This window comes from Lampetra planeri, chromosome 26, assembly GCF_965212315.1.
Source record: "Lampetra planeri chromosome 26, kcLamPlan1.2.h2, whole genome shotgun sequence".
NCBI lineage: Eukaryota > Metazoa > Chordata > Hyperoartia > Petromyzontiformes > Petromyzontidae > Lampetra > Lampetra planeri.
The window spans coordinates 3,467,110-3,484,973 of NC_136132.1; the positions used below are offsets into that span (position 1 = coordinate 3,467,110).

General features: G+C 45.9%; 1 protein-coding gene across 2 annotated transcripts in view; it reads left to right on the forward strand.

Annotated features, from left to right (window-relative positions):
- Nucleotides 1-12,466, forward strand: part of LOC144727579 (cadherin-7-like) — a 131,707-nt gene extending 119,241 nt beyond the window's left edge. Inside the window, exons 12-13 of one of the 2 annotated variants that reach the window (XM_078606473.1) lie at nucleotides 1,320-1,548; nucleotides 5,539-12,466. In XM_078606473.1, coding sequence (XP_078462599.1) covers nucleotides 1,320-1,548; nucleotides 5,539-5,905 — 596 coding nt within the window. In that variant the 3' untranslated portion in view covers nucleotides 5,906-12,466. The remainder of the gene's footprint in view (nucleotides 1-1,319; nucleotides 1,549-5,538) is intronic. The other variant, XM_078606474.1, reaches the window with a different exon arrangement.
- Nucleotides 12,467-17,864: the final 5,398 nt, after the last annotated feature.

A 17,864-nucleotide genomic window follows, 5' to 3' on the forward strand; every position in this document is an offset into this window, starting at 1 on the left:
TAATTATTGACACGCACACTTTAATTTGGCCAAAGTTGCGACATGCGGCGATTACGTGGCCAACATTAAACTCAAATTAGCGTTGAGTGAGAGAGTAAAAAAAAAAGTTAATATCGCAAGCAGATTTTTCTTATATTTTCACAAGGTGGTTTCACACAGCGGTGTCAGCGCGAAAACTAAAACATCCCCCAGGCGTGCGGCTCAGCGGTAGAGCGAGGTGCTCGCAATCAGAAGGTGGTGAGATCACATCCCGGTTTTGGTGCGGGGGGGAGGGAGATTGCTTCTGCCCATCATCCCTCTGGAATGACTAAATTAAGCACCAATTGTGGGAAAGTCAACAGTGGTGGTATGGAGAGACTTTGCCCCCGCCATAGGAACGTGGAACTTCCACCACTGACTCAGGGCTGTAAAGAAGAGATGAGCGCTGCCAAAAAGCTCAATTGAGCGAGGGGTTATTTTTTTTTTTTGGTGGGGGGGGTCAGATGGGTATAAGTAAAGGCCATGTCTGCTTGTCAGAATGAAGACATCTTCCCAGACTGGTGTCCACGCGGCCCCGAGGGGAACTGCCAGCGTCGATACCAACGTCACGGGGGTGGGGGGGGGGAATGTGCGATGAGCCTTTTGCTGTTGCAACAACGTTGCCGAATCCGTTCACAGTTTAAAGGGAGCCGATACCCAGCAGCGTTTTTTTTCCCATTCTTATTTTTTATTCTTAAACGGTCGCGTTACAGTTCAGGGCTTCACGCATGCCCCCCCGCCCCCCCCCCCCAGGCCAACGCTCTACCCTTGAAGGATTACCGTACTGAGTGTAGACGCGGCCCGGGGTGATGAGATGGTGGCAGTCGTCGCAACGCAGCGTGAGCGCCCGTCGCTAAAATTCTGCGGTGGCGTCGTACGCCACGGCAGAATTTTAACCACGGAGGAGAGCTTGCTCCTTCTCGCCCCAATTAGGCGGGTGGCTGCTAAAGAGAGTGAATTCCTACGCCACAAAAGCCAGCCAGCCAGCCCAATGCAAAGTGTTAGATATTAAATAAATAACATGACATTTTTAGTCAAATTTTTTTTTTATACCACCTGAAGTGATTTATACGTAAATTGGATGAATGATAGTGATAAATAATTCATTGTATCTGTTCACACCTATTCCTATCTCTACATCTATCTCACTCTCACTTGCTCATTTTCTGTGCTATTTCTTTCTTGAAACGTGCCTGACTGTGCGTGTGTGCGTCTCTGTGTCCGCCCTCCCACTGTCATCACCACCAACATCATCACCACCACCATCACCAACTCCGCCACCACCGTCGCCACCGCCGCAGTCATCGTGGTGCTGTGCGTCACGCTGCGCCGGCGCCGCAAGGAGCCGCTCATGGCCGAGTCGGAGGGCGACGTGCGCGAGACGGTGGTGAGCTACGACGACGAGGGCGGCGGAGAGGAGGACACCGAGGCCTTCGACATCGCGGCGCTCAAACGCTCCGAGAACGGCGACGCCAGCGGGCGGCGCGACGTCAAACCCGCCGAGCCTCAGCTGCCTCCCGGGGCGCGACGGTACGTGGGGGGGGGGGGGGGGGCGCGTGCGGTCATCCGCGCGAGTATCGCGTGCAGCGTCGCCGCACTGTTGTCGGAAGTTCTTGTGCTCCTCGCGTCCTTGCGCCGCTCGACTTTGTCACTCCTAATTCCCGTCGTCTTCATTTTCTTTTTTGCCAAACTCGCATGAAACATTGGTCAATTGGAGAATCCTGCTAGTTCTAATCCGCTGCAGCATCGCCAGTGCTGGCTACTTTGCTTAATACACGTTTGGGCCTGTGTTGAGGAAATCTGGTATAAAACATCGAAAGTGATGTGTAGGCGCTGTCATCATCATTGTCATCAGAATCATCACAAATCTCATCATCTGTTACATTCCATGATGGCAGCATGTTGTGCCTCTGTGTCTTGACCCACATCGTATTAAAATCTTGACTTTATTCATCCTCCTACAATCGTACAAAGACCAGGTGTGGGCTTATATGAGGAGGGGATCGTTAGGTGATCAGGTGGCTGGTGGTTGGCCACGTGGTTCATGTTTGAGGTGTCCATTGAGCCTACTGGTTTCAAACTCAGAGTTCTGTGGTTGAACTACATTATTAAGTATAGCCAATGGTCTTAGCCCGGTCACCAACGACTACAGACATTTTTAAAAAATTAAATTGGTTTTAATTCTAGATTTGAAGCTTTCGTCACGTAGGTAAAACAATTAATAAAATAAAATAAATGAAAACAACAATTAAATCACGACTTTAGCTAAAGTTATTTTGCTGTGCCTTTTTTACACCTGATGAGGGAGGCTTGTGTTGCCTCCGAAACGTCGTGATTTAATTTAGTTGTTTTCATTTATTTTATTTTATTAATTGTTTTACCTACGTGACTTTACCGAAAAAACCAGAGTATAAATTGGTTTTGTTCGCTGAACTCTAATGCTCATTCCAGCACTGAGAAGATAACCTTTTGGTTTGTTTGACGCGAAGATAAACAACGTTTTGCAGAGCATATAAATGGGAGACGTTCTGCCAGCCACGTTTTTTTAATATATAAATGTCCTTATCTTGTGACATTGTGCTGCCGATAGCACAATTGATATATAATTGGGGTGGAAGATAAATTAGTTCAATTACATTGCTGCCGCTTGATTGGTGAAGGTGAAAAGAATGAAACGTGAGTGGTTGTGGATAACTAGTCGGACAAAGTCACTGAAATACCCAAGGGAGCAAGATAAAGCTTTTCACGATTTGAGATTATGGTGATTAAATAGAAACATTTAAAAAGCAGTGGTTGTGAAAATTATATTACAAGCATGAAATCATATTAGCACCTTGTCGAACACGGGTTAATTGTAATCTTAATGGACTATTAGGCAAGATTTAAAAATCACCAAGTCATCACTTTTACAAATACTCCTGGGAAGGTGGTCTGGGCCGGAGATAATGTGAGCCATTGTGGACATTTAAAATTGAAACTGTAACCTCTTATGTTAAATAGAAGTCCATGTGGAAATATTGCGTGCCGTTGCCAACAGGGCATGGGACGATGGGTCGATTCGCTGATTCAAATCTTGACAGACTCGTTGAATTTGTTTGCATGCAAATCAATTATTTGCAAGTAAAGGAAATTGTATATTAATGAAATGGTGATGCTACCTTTTTTTGCTCATTGAGAAAACTAAAAAGTGCAAAGTGTACGTGTGACATTGAGGCATCACACAGATGAGATGGTAAACACTGGACAAGTTGGTCCAGATGTATTGCGACCCCCATTTAATTATCTTGAACGTAATATGTGTTTTAAAGTAAGGTTTATTAAAAACAGAAGTGAATACGCAAAGGAGAGAAATGTTAGGGGTCAATTGATTGGGGGTCACAAGACATCTGGACATCTTTGTACAAACACAGGCGGACGGTTGGTTCAAAGGTCAGAGACCTGATACGACTGAGATCCTGGACTCATTCTGTGGTTCAACCGGGTTCTCAACTGGAGTGAATTCTCAAGTGGGTGGGGTAAGAGGGGTGTTTGGTGAACAATTGCATGTTGTGTATGTATGTATGTACTTATTTTGCACTGGATGTAGCCAACCATAGTAATCAGAGGTGCAGGGGAAGGACAACAAACTATACACAACAAGCAGTTATGACGAAATGAGTTTTCACTCGAGATTTAAAGGTGCATAGCTCCGGTGGCTTCCTAATATCGGAAGGAAGAACGTTCCAGACGGCCGTAGAAGTGCATCTGAAAGCGCGCAATGCAGTGACCGTCTTTGTGCAATGGTCAGCCAAAACCTCGCTGCTGCAAGGATGGCCAGAGTTGACGTGATGGTTTATGCTCCTTGACAAGGTGTTGTGGTTCAGCAAGGTATTGTGGTTCATTTATGTGTGTAATGTGTGACTTTATAATGTACTCGTTTGGCAACTGGAAGCCAATGCAGCTCAGCAGTCCGTCATTGCTCACCCAATTACATTCCACTCTAACAATTGCCCATTGTGTGCCTCAAGGCATGATGGATAATTAAAAAACTAAAAAAATTGCCCGCAACACCCCCAAACATTTCCATCCGTAGATCCTCCACGTGCAATCGTCATGGTATGCTCTTTATATATACGGGTCGTTTCATCTCTGCAAACTCTCGTTGGAGATATCGATAAAAACACTTGAAGTCACTTGTGTGGGGCATGTACGCCCAACACGATTCGCGGAATCCGGCCTGAAGCGTGGCAGAGAAGAGGACCGGTCGGGAGCCAGAGCAGCGCAGCAGGGAGCTGCTGGGGAGGAGGCGTGGGAGAGAGTGGAGGGGGGGGGCAGGACCCGGTGTAAGGGGGAGGGGGTGGTGATGCCCACATTTTGGAGCTACAATCGAATGATTCAACTATGCAGAGCCGCGACAGTTGTGATAGAAAATCTACCTACTTGGCAGATTTTTGCTTTGTTAAGTCAAACACATTACAAAAACCTCACTTGCAAAATTAAGTTTTCATTCATGAAACAAATTAAATGATAATGGTCTAAATACATCATATCTATAATTAAAACTGCGGCTTTATCAACCATATGTATAGGGTTTTTTTAAATTTGAACCTTTATTGTTTATATTTCAATTCAAGATCCGAGCATGTCCGTCCACTGCTCGCTGAGCTGCAATTGGCTTCCTGTTGCCAAACAAATACGTTATAAGGACGCACCCATTACACACAAATTGCTTGCCACAGATGAACCACAATAACTTGATAATCTCGTCACGGAGAGTAAACCATCACGCGAGCTCCGGTCATCCTTTCAGCGGATTTTGTCTGGCCATCAAACAAAGACGGTCACCGCACCACACAGATGTGCTTCTGCGGCCATCTGGAATGCCCTTGCTTCTAACGTGAGCAAGCCACTGGAGCTGTGCACTTTAAAATCTAGATTGAAAACTCATTTATTCCGAATACATTTTTGCGTTTCGTTTATTGTCCTTCCCCTGCACCTCCCATTAGCACGGTTGGCTACGTATGGTGCGAAAGAAGTTCAACATGCATGCATACAATTCGGTATCTGTTTAATTGTATGGTGCACGTGCCTTTGTCCTACTTTGGTTTATTCCGTGTGTGTACGAGGCCTCCACTGTCGGCTACTTTTTCACTCTCAGGTTGAAAGTGGAACAACAGCTAAACGAACCGAACTTTTGTTAAAGTACTTTTAATATTATGATGATAATAAAAAAAATGTGTCGTTAAATGTGAACGATTCAGAAGATGATTAAAAAGACGTAATTCAGGTATCCATCAATCGGGGTTCCTCGTGAGCAATTAAAACCAACCAATATAACTCAGGACATGCCATCTCAAAAAACGAAACTGGCATTTTGGAAAGGGTATTTGTTTTTTGCATACTCGCTCTAGTTTTGCTTCCCTAATTACGCCCAGAATGACGATCTTTCACCAAAGCCACAGCAGTGCCGTTTACGTGTTTTATTATGTTGTATTAGTTTAATGTATGAGTTCCGTTCTCTCTTGCCTGGGTGGCACGCAGGGTGTGGGATGACCGCATCAGCCCCGGGTTCGTGCTCGGCGTGGCCGGAGCTCCGTCTTCCGGCTCAGGATCTGGAGGCATCGTCAGTGGGGCTGGCGGCGACATGGGCGGCTTCCTGCTCGACATGCTGCGCAGGGCCGACGGCGACCCGCAGGCACCGCCCTACGACTCCCTGCAGGCCTTTGCCTACGAGGGCCAGGGCTCGCTGGCCGGCTCGCTCTCCTCGCTCGAGTCGCGCGCCTCTTCCTCGGGCGCCGGGGCCGACCCGGACGCCGACCACTGCTACGACTACTTGGCCAACTGGGGGCCTCGCTTCGGCAAGCTCGCCGGCCTGTACGCCACGGTCGAGGGCAAGGCTGAGGATTGACGGCGCCGCCGCAGAAGACGCCATCGCGGTGCGAGCCGGCCGCCGCCGGTCCGTGGAGGTTTTTTTGGTGCCAGGTGGAAAAAGTGCGTCGCCGCTCGCGTTTTAGCACCGTTGTGTTTCAGCGCTGGATACTGTACCGATTTGTATTAAAACGAGAGGGGAAAAATGGACGCAAAAAAAATACAAGAACAATGGACAAAAACGTTTGAAAAGTACTGAAGATAAAAAAAAAGAGAAAAAGTAACAAAGTAATAATTCTTGAAGAAAAACGTACGGTTTGTATTTTATCTTTTAGGTTTCGGAAGTGCAGTGAGCATTTATTCATTTAAATTCGGGAAGTGAAGTGACAATATTTGAAACTACTGCATTTGGAGGGTGAACAGTTGCTGCATTTTGCAAGTTAACGATCCAGCATATGAGGCCAAGAAGATTCGACATCTCCCACCCAAGTGAGAAGAAGAAAATTGTGAAACAGGGCTGGAAGAACGATGAGGAAACCTCTTTAAATAGTCACCGGGAGACAACCCACCACGGAGGGAACGGCAGAAGAGTAATCTGAATTAGCGGATGGAAAAATAAATGAGACGTGTCTGTATTTCCAAAATGGGGAACCAGATGTAGTGAACCACGAAAAGTTTTACCAATGCTGAAATTAACGTGAGGACTCCCATGGAGTTAATTTTGAATCCGAGAGTTGGAGCAAGTTTGAGCGACTGTTCACTAAAGGACCCTTTGTAATTAGTTGTGGGATTTATGGTCCTCATATATTCATGTTTTGAATACAATGTAGGTGAACATTAAAAGGAAAATGCCCGTAGTTGTTGCTCAAAAAACTTTCTTTTTTATTTTAGCTTCTTTTTTAATGTTTAACTGACTACCCTTGTACAATTTGAATGTTCTAAGAAACGCCCTGGCTTCTTGGAACCGAAAACAAGATTTGGATCTGTAGCTCAGACTTTCACTACCTGCGGGGTGGAAGGCGAACATTACCTTGTATTGGCCGATCTTAAAAAAAAAAAAGACCTTTGTCAAAAGGAAATTAATGAAAGTCAAATGCTTGCATTATTCCAGGTGTGAGTGAGCTTAGCATTTTCCCAGTTAAAAGTATGAATTGCATGTTCTACAATCACACGTACTCTGTGCCTGAGCGCACAAGGCCACCGCTGTATCTGTGTCGTCATATTTTAGACATTTACGTTTTTAGCATTGCAGTATTATTATTGCGACATTATTACCACATGTCGCCTTGGAGCGGTTTGGTCAATGCGATTCCGGCGTTCATTGAGAAATTGGAAATTTGGTTAAAAGGGGGTTCCAGACGTGGAAAGCAGTCGAGGAACAGACATTTCGGCAGGCACGGCACACAATGCCCTATTCATGTGAACAATAACGGCATAAGCACTATGATGATAATAATAATAATGCATTGTTGTCATTCTTTTGTGTTGTTTCCTTTTTTTACATTCATAATATGTGTGAAGCCTGATATTATGTATGCGTCTCGTTCTATCGCTGACCTCTCGAACACAATCGTGTCTTCACTTTTGTGCAGACAAGTCACTGCATCTTTTAGTCTTTATGAAAATGTAACATGTTTTTTTTACTTAGGTGCATACTTATCAATAGCTATCCTAATGTAGAGTGTATTACCTTAAGGACCTTTTTCAAATGTTTAATATTAAAAACGTATTTATGATTGCATATTGTCATCATGTTAAAGCCATAACCATGATTTGTGCCTCCGCTAAACTTTTAAGAACACCTAATTAGGGCTGGACGGTTCATCAACTTGTCAATTGTTCATGCTCGTGAGTCATTCTCCACGCTGTTGTTGTTTGGACGATGGAACTTGCAGCCGTTGCGCCCTCCACCTTGTGAGACGGGTGACACGGGAGCAAAGTTAGCGGACCGGTAGAGCGTTGAGCGTTTTGTTTTCTTTCGACCATGACACTAGAGACCGAAGCGCCAGCCCTTTTCACGCATAGCAAGTTTCCATTGTGTCAGTGTGGTTACCGCAGAGGGGGCGGGGGAGAAGACAAGCCTGTCCGTCCCAGTGTGACGTGAATACGCCTCCCGGGAGAGTGCATCATGGTGGCAGAGACGGCACAAAAACAACTGAAATGAAGTGGGTCAAAAAAAATGTACGACAAAAATCTTAATTGGCATGGAGCTAAGGCGTCACGGTTCTGGGCCACTTCCTGAACATTGAGATCCGGGGGCTCTCAACGGACGGAAAGCCACAGCCATGCAACTGGCGGTGCTGCCATGAGTATGCATCGGCGCTCTATGCTTGCACGAGCTGCCAGTAATGCCCGCTAGCGTTACGTCGGGGCGGGCGAGGATAAGCCTGCTAATTGGAATCGGAGGGAGCTGTACTCCTCGTCCAGCCTACTTGCGCTTGGGTGGAGGAGGTGGGGTGGGCATGCAGTTTTAGGGGGGCAAAAGGCGAGGCTTGCTTCGCGACCCTCGCCGGGAAATCTGCCGCGCCAAAAACGGTGTGCCAACCAGCCAGATTCGTGCCCGATCTTGCCCCCCCCCCCCCCCAGTGCCAACCCGTGTGACCGTGATGTCACCGTGGTTGGCGTCCATGTCGAGCCAATGCTAGGTCGTGCCACAGGGGGAAAAAAAAACCTTTTTGGAATATTGATGTTTGAAATATTGACGATGGTGGAATATTGATGTGTGCAGACCGTAGGTTTGAGCGGCGTGGTGCCGATAAGATGAATAGCAACGTGTTCGCTGGAGCGCTCCGGTGAGTTCTCGGGCTTCACCGCGTGTTGTTTGGCACGGTCTCCCGGCGTGGAGCGAACAAGGGACAAACTGTGCCGCTCAACGTGCGGTGCAACCCAAAAACCGGTCGTGCAGCTGAGCAGCGCAACAAAGAAAACCCTGCACGGCAGCAGCAGTAGCGTGTGCTGTGTGCATGAGCAATGTTGGTTCATGATGGACTTGAAAGACTAAACACTGTCCAACATCATGAAGAGAGAATGAATCCTGTTTTTTTTTGCAACATCCTCCCAACAACAAAAAGGCTGTTCTCCCCGCCCCCCCCCCCCCTACAAGTGTTTCAGCCTTCCCACACTTAATATTTCACGTGGGGTATTAACCTCAGTGCCCCAATTAAATCACCACTATAGTGCAGCACCACCGACGGGTTTGGCGAAGTTTTATCTGTATGTCTAAATCATTCAAGAAAAACACGAGTTGTTTTTTTTCTCTCTCTCCACTGGGGGCTGGACATCCCTGTAAGCAACATATGCATCTTAGTGGATCTATCCACAATAAATATGCTTTAAATGAATAAAGCAAGATGTTTAGTGTTTTCCTATCATTCCACCTACAAAGGAGTACCAAACAAATGTGTAATCACATTGTGTGCTGTTTCCAATTGCAATGCCTTGCATGGGTTAATTGTGGCGCCACGGTGTTTTGTAAAAGTTGCTTTAATTTGCTACTTTAAGTGCGGCCGTGTGACTCCTGGGACTACCATTTCACCATCACGACTGGGCTAGAAGCTCTGCTTTGCCTGAGCCTTGGGGTGGATTTGTAACGCAACAAAATTGCACGCGGTTCTTAGTCCGCAAAGAAACCAGGGCGCGGGGGTTCACAGTAGAGTTTGTAAGGCACGCAAAAAAGTAACGACACCACAAGGGACGAACGTAACGTGAAGATCGCATGACGGCAGGCAACGATTTGGCTGAATGCAAGAACAGCATATTCATACATTTTGATTTAAAGCTTTCGTGACTGCAGGGATTCATATTATTGGTTCTTTCGGTAAAGTCACGTAGAAGAGAAATAATAAAATAATAAAAATATAAAACAATACAAATTCTCACGACGTTTCGGCTGCAACACAAGCAATCGTCATCAGGTGTGAAATTAACAGCAAGAATTTTTTTTCAAATTTTCTTGATGATGATTGCTTGTGTTGCAGTCGAAACGTCGTGAGAATTTTAATTGTTTTATATTTTTATTATTGTATTATTTCCCTTCTACGTGACTTTACCGAAAGAACCAAGAATAGCATATTCATAGTTGAGACTCCGTGTCCCCCCACCCCCTCCTGTATGATTGCCTACGAGTCTGTTTAACGGATCACATTCATTTGAAGCGTTGATTCCTTGAAACTTAGCGGCGCCCCCTGCGTGTTCCCGCACACATGGCCCTTGTACGTGCGCGCGAATTGCACACCCACGTTGATCGTTGTAGGGAAGCGAGTGTGCACCCAGCATGGCCCTCAGCCCACATCCCAGTGATCGTGTAGAAACGACGAAGAAGAAGAACCTAAAACGCTGTGGCTCAACTTCAATGCGATGCTCTCGTCTGGGAGGATGTTGGGTGACGCAGGTAGCGTCACGGCTCGATTCCACTGGGCCAGTGGAGACTTCACACTGGCCGGCCACATTGGCCAGGAGGAGTTTGACAATGTGCCGCAGTGGCAAGAGGCAAAAGGCACTGCGGCCTGCCCTCCCGGTGCACTGATCTGAAAACCCCGGGCCACCCCAAAAACAATGCACGATAGCGGGCATCGAGGCGGCAGTGGCGCTGCGTTTCCTTGGCGGCGTTTGCCGGCCCAGCCCGTGCTGCTCGTCCCCATTTGGTTCTGTATCGCGGTCGCAATGCTGCTACCGTGCATTGACAGCCGACGTCGTGACGCCACGGAGCCGAGGGCTGATTTCAATGAGACGGGTGTTGATAAACACAAATAAATACGGTATCAGATGTTTCGTGCGCTTCGCGATTTAGTTACCCATTGCCGGGTGCTTGCCCTATTGACAGCGAGAGAGAGAGAGAAAGGACGTGCCCATCATTTTCTCAGCAGTGCCTGCGTTGCAATTAAATCCAGATGATCGCGACTTTTGCTGCAGTAAAAAAATGGAGAAACAACGTCAGCTTGAACTGCATTCGGCACTGCGCTTTCGAATCGGCCGTTGGTCACGTCAGGATTTTTTTGCGTTAAATCTTGATTTGACGCTTTCGTGACTGCAGGAATCCATACTCTTTGGTTATTTCGGTAAAGTCACGTGGGTAGAAAAATAATAGATCACGACTTGCTGTGGTTGTCCCACCTGGTGACGATCGCTTGTGTTGCGATCGAAACGTCGTGATCTATTCTTTTTCTGCGTTCAGTTTTCGGTGGCTCGCGTCCGTGGCCCCCCTCCGCCTCCCGCCCACCCCCCGAAGCTTTCCTGCTTTGTGCACGAGCGTACGGGCAGGCACGCATTGTTACGAGCACGCCGGAGCTTTTGACGAAATGAGTAGTGAAAAGAGGAAAAATTTGGGAGAAAATAAATTGACCTGTCAAACTAAACCTTGTGCTCACTGCTGGGCGAGGCTGGGCAAGCGGTATTAACTGGGGGTGATGGAGCATCTTGGGAGTGATGGGAAGTGATGGGACGTCTTGGGAGTGATGGGGCATCTTGGGAGTGATGGGAAGTGATGGGACGTCTTGGGAGTGATGGGGCATCTTGGGAGTGATGGGAAGTGATGGGACGTCTTGGGAGTGATGGGGCATCTTGGGAGTGATGGGAATGATGGGACGTCTTGGGAGTGATGGGAATGATGGGGCATCTTTGGAGTGGTGGGAGTGATTGGGACATTTAGGGAGTGGTGGGAGTTGTGGGGCATCTTGGGGCGTCTTGCGTGCTTTGTGCATCTCCTTCGTGCAGCGCAACACTGCTTAGTGCATGCCGAGCGATGCCACCTACATACGGGGAAAATTTCGAAGACAAGAAACCGACAGCTCTGTAAATTACACGGTTTTTCATTACATTTGAAAAAAAGTACATTATTTTGCATTGGGTGAGGCTGTAGTTCAGTGTTCTAATATATAGTGGAATTCAATTTAACTTTGAGAGTAGTTTTCGGGGCACATAGTGCATGTGTATTGAATTTACAAAAGAGAAAATGCTGTTTACTGCTTAGGGGCTCGAGTTATTTTGTTCATCTGAGCGAGGGAGATTCATTGGGGAGGGTGGTGGGAGGGTTGCGGGGGAGAGGGGGGGTGCGGCAAGGGCACTGAACCAATGATTCCAGGGGGAAATCGGAGATGAGATTGGGAAGGGGAGCAAAGCGAGGAGTGGCGTTAGGGTCGTAAAAAAAAATATATAAAGAAATAAAAAAACACCAGCAGGGAATCGGCACGTGAAATAAATACATTTTTAATAAAGCAGGCAAAGTGAGAATAACAACGGTGTGCAGTCATAATAAAATAAAGAAACCCCAAACAAAACAAGTGGAAGATCAAAAAGTAGGAAGCTTTCATGTGTCCAGTTTGATTTAAATCCAAAACGTCACGGCCAAGGGGTCTGGCGAATGTGTTTGGAGCCAAAGAAACCACTGAACGCCCATCACAATCACACGGGAGAATGGACGATCAGTCCCCGCTGCGGTAAATGGAAGGGTAGGTACATAATTTACCGTGGTCAGCTGGTGCTGTGGAAACCACTATTTTAGTTTTTTTTCTCTCTCTTTTTTCGTTGTTTTTTTTGTAATAATATCGATACCTGTGATTATTTATACACTCAAATAAAAAGCTGCATTTGCACCAAAAAAACATTTTCATGGAGCGTACTTTTGATTTCGTTGCAGCCATGCTTTTGTCTAATATTCTGTTTGTGTATTTTTTAAGCCATGCTTATTTACATACACGTGTTCAACTTAATGCACGTTCCCAGTGTCGCCTTGCGTGTCCGTGATGGCGAGGCAAGTGTGTGCGCGCGCGTGTGTGTTTATACATTTCATGGGGAGCGGTTAGCACGCTGCGCTTTGAACTCGCCCGCCAAAGTTAAATTCTCGCTTACGGCCAACACCAGCGAGCGACGATTATCTGAACCAGTCCAGGGCCTCCTCTTGGTCGACTGAGTCTCAAATTAGTAGCTGGTGTGGTGTGTAAACATCATCACGAGGGAGACAAATGCGGCCGGGTGTGGTGCTAGCCACCCACCCCTTTCGCGTGGCGTGCTGATCTTGGCACGTGCTAGCTAACAGCAATTTCCACAAAAGCCCGCTAAAGGCTAAACGGGGGATCTCTGTCTTGTTTATGCATTAACCATGAGCATTCAGGACACTATCCTGCATTTGTCTGTCCAAGCGATTTAGGAATCCCATTGAGTACGTGAACATCCCAATGAAGCCTATGTAACATTCCCCCTGCGATGCGAAGGTAACTTAAGGATACCTGCAATTATGGTTTACATCTTCTTGGTTTTTTCGGTAAAGTCACGTAGAAGGGAAGTAATAAAATAATACAAATAAAACAATACAAAATTATTTTATTATGTTTTATTATTTTATTATGTTTTATTTGTATTATTTTATTACTTCCCTTCTACGTGACTTTACCGAAAAAACCAAGACGATGAATCCCTGCAGTCACGAAAGCTTTAAATCGAAATTTATGGTTTACATGTTAATACGTTTGTATTCAAGTGAGAACGTTTCAACAAGTGCATATCACCTCCTGTGATGGTGGATGATGAGAAGCACGAATGCTCATGGGTAGAGGATTGAAGAAACGAGCGTGAGCGGTGCCACCGGACACGTGGAGAGATGCAGGCTCGGGATCGCACTTGAGGCGGGACAAAGACAGGAGCCACGTGGGGTTAGAGGAACATGCACACGGGGTTTAAAGGCGTCACGTTTAACTTGAGAAGAAATCAGCGCACTTAGGGCAGAAACACGGCGCGCGACAAACTTTATTCATTGGCTGTTTGGGATGGTGGCGGGTTTAACGACGCTATATATTTACGCGATCTTAACCAAAAAAAAAACCCTGTATTATGGATGACATTGTTCGCGAAAGCCGACGCGTTAAAAAGGGATGAATGGTTCGGCGAGAGAATAATTGCAGAATGCAAGCCAAATGACGGAATGAGATGGAGCGAATGAAATCAACTTATTCCCAGATGCCAGGTGGATTGTTACACCGCAGAAGCACGAGAGAGTGTGGCGGCCTTCATCCAGCAGTGGATTGACCGTGCCTGATACTAATGAGGAATATATCAAAGTCTGTTTCTGTCACTATTAAATTATTTACTGGTCCATGATATCGTTGCCCGAATGGAGCGATGTTTGCCAGCAGAATTTGTTTAAACAAAGGTACACTCTTAGGCAGGCTTATGAAAGATTTGTTTACGTTTGGGTCACATCAGACCCTGTTCTGTGTATTTAATACTCAGTGGGAAGCCCGCCGAGGTGCAAAAGTCGCACATTTCTTCAAATTAGTTTATTCACAATTATATGAATTTGAAACAAATTATTGCACCAAAATTATATTTAAAAAAACATAACAATACATTAGGCGAGAGACGCTGCCGTGGTGTGGTGGTTGGCACACCGCACTCACAGTGGCCGGTATTTACAGTATGTTGAACTTTTTTCCCCACCGTACCTAACCAACCGTGCTCATTGGAGGTGCGGGGGTGGACAAGAAAACTAAACACAAAAATCTGTTTTTAAAGAATTGAGTTTACAATTTAGATTTTAAAAGTGCACAGCTCCAGTAGCGTCCTCACAATCGGAACACCAGCAGCGGCGTTGAGCAAGCAATTGCAGGACCCAATGCCTTTTACCACGGTAACGAGCGCAATTATGTTTAAAAGTTGGACTGTGAAGCAAGCGCGAATGGGTGCGCGCGAGTGTCAGTTTGACATTTGCGTTGTGACGGGGGGCAGAGTGGCACCGCGTGCCCATGGGCGACGGTGACGTCTCCACGTGTTTTGGCAGAAGGGGGCGCGTGCATTCGCAGGCGGGAGTTTGCGAACCTGATTACGGAAAACCAGGGGCGTCATAGTGGCTATGAGATGTTAACTCCCTCGCCTGGTATGCGGGAGGTAGTGGGTTCTATACCGACCCTGACGCTTGCTGTAGATTTGGAGTTTGCGTGTTCTCCCCGTGGTTTTGTGGATTTTTCTCCGAGTCCTCGGGGTTTTTCCCTCCACAATTAGAGACGTGCGTTTATTGTATTTGGCCGCTATAAATGTCCACACGATTATCCGCTTCGTTGAGCCGTAATTTGTGGCCAAGTCACTTCTGACAAAAGATCTCCACGTAGCTCAGTTGGCCTTATCTGGTAAAATAACAAATAAAAATGTATATACAGTACAGTATATAGTTTTTACGCTTACGTGTGGTATAATTTTGAAACGTCACACGTTTCACACATATCTCCATTGTAAATGGTAGAATGGATAAGCAACGCTTTTTGCCAATTAGCCGAATGATCGGGTTATGGGTAATTTATGTTCATTTAATTTTTACCTCGTTTGCTTCAGCTACATAAAAGCTTCCAAATGACAGCACATTCATTGAAATGCGTGGAGCAGTCTCCGGGGTAATTCTCCAGACAAACACATACAGATTGGCTACTTATTATGTCGGATGCCAACAATCTATGACAGCGCATGATACATTTTGCACGGTGTTCCCGTCCTGCGCTGAACGGGCCGCATTGTGCTGCTCGTGGGGTGTTCTCGCCGATGACACACCAGTCAACCCTGCAGTATTTGTTTAACGGGCCTGACGCGACTGATGAGACTAAAAACTGCTCCGGACTTTTTATTGTTCAAATGAACGCTGCTGCTGCTGCTGCAAAACTTAAAAGATTGGTTCAGAAAGCGCACAGACAGCAAGACCATCACCGACCCTTACCTATTATGCCAGTGTCCACATTCCACCCACGATAGCGCCTAATATATTTTGTTTATTTATTTTTCATGAGCCCCGTCATATATTTTTTATGTGTTTCATGAGAGCAACCTTCCTTACAGCCTCCCACTCAGCCCCACTCCAAACTTTCAAATCAAATATAATGGGGAAACTCGGGAGAATGAAAAAGATGCCAGCGTTAATATTTCACGACGACGGAGAAGGGGTGGAGGTAATCAAAACAGATGTACTGATTATCAAACAGGTGTTTTGATTACCTCTACCACCTCCTGCCCCTTACACACATTATGAATGCATTTGTACTTCGTACTTTTCTACATTTATATGAGCGGTTGGTTTAAACCGCGCTATTTCCATTGCGGTCAACTTTCATTTTTTTTTGGCCTGAAAACTACTCGCCAAACATTGGACTCATTTTCAATAGCATTTTCGAATTGGAAAACATCGTTGGCAAGGTACAGAATAATAAACAATGACGACATTCAACACATTTGTCAATAACACTGTGGCCTGAAAAAATTATAAAACAAAAATCTAATGGATGTATCCAGCAATGGCCCCACTTCACAGAGAATAATTATGCCGTGTTTGTGCGCTGATTCGTACCAAAAAAATCAGGTTATTATAGCGGTCTTTTTTCATTGTTATTTGAAATAAACACACGCCATCGCAGTGGCATCAGATGCCAGCGCGTGGTGCGTGGTATGGCCATTGTCAATTGCACCAGAGCGCACAAATGTCAGATACTTTCTTTCATATGACAAATAACATAATTGTTGTTGTGACAAATGTGACATCCCTCATCCAAGAAAAAAGACTTGACCCAGACGAGACATTGTCGCGTTTAACTCTCACGCGAACATGCATGGCCCTTTTGTCAATCCACTGCTGGATGAGAGCCTCAACCGCGCCGTGTGGGTCATGGCTGTTGTTCGACCGTACTTCAAAACACTGGGCGGTGTGCAGGTAGGTGAAGGCAGACAGGGAGCGTATCGTAGTAGTAGGTTTTTACCCTTCAAACTGGTACAAAACTGACACCTTTATACAAGGCATCATGTTTGCAATAACCACAACACAAGCATCAAAATGCAAACAAAAATCAACAACTCTGATAATGATATGCACTGTCCTTGAAGTTGATTGGTCCACACCCGAGACAGCTTTTCTTAGAGCCTAGTCTCCATTGGTGTTGGACCAGAAGACGCCAAAAGGCGTACAACTCAAAAACAGCGCACTATCAGAGTTTTGAGAGCTCGGGTTAAGCATTTACACTATGAGACCTCCTTTACCAGTGGCAAAATATAGTAGTAGGTTTTTACCCTTTAAACTGGTACAAAACTGACACCTTCATACAAGGCATCATGTTTGCAATAACCACAGCACAAGCAGTCAAAATGCAAACAAAAATAAACAACTCTGATAATGATATGCACTGTCCTTGAAGTTGATTGGTCCACACCCGAGACAGCTTTTCTTAGAGCCTAGTCTCCATTGGTGTTGGACCAGAAGACGCCAAAAGGCGTACAACTCAAAAACAGCGCACTATCAGAGTTTTGAGAGCTCGGGTTAAGCATTTACACTATGAGACCTCCTTTACCAGTGGCAAAATATAGTAGTAGGTTTTTACCCTTTAAACTGGTACAAAACTGACACCTTCATACAAGGCATCATGTTTGCAATAACCACAACACAAGCATCAAAATGCAAACAAAAATCAACAACTCTGATAATGATATGCACTGTCCTTGAAGTTGATTGGTCCACACCCGAGACAGCTTTTCTTAGAGCCTAGTCTCCATTGGTGTTGGACCAGAAGAGCTTATCGTCAGGGAGCATAGACCATCATGCCAACTCCGGTCATTCTCGCAGCTGATTTTGGCTGGCCATCGACGGTCACTGCATCGCGCGCTTTCAGATGCGCTTCTGTGACCGCATGGAACGCTCTTCCTTCTGATATTAGGAAGCCACAGGAGCTCTGCACTTTCAGATGTAGACTGCAAACTCACTTCTTTGGAACTGCTTTTTGTGTTTAGGTTGTTGTCCTTCATCCGCACCTCCGATAAGCACGGTTAGATCAACAAATATACGTAAAAAAAAAACTTTTCGATTCTTGCGTATGACAATATGTTCAAGAGCTAAATACCAATGTCGAGGTCTGCTAGCCATGACGAGAGGGCTTTAGCAGAAAGTGTAGTTTGCGACTCCTCCGTTGACAGCGTAGGCTGAAGGTATCCCTCGATTAACGAAGATTTGGTTTTAGCAGAATTCGCGTTACCATCCGCAACAG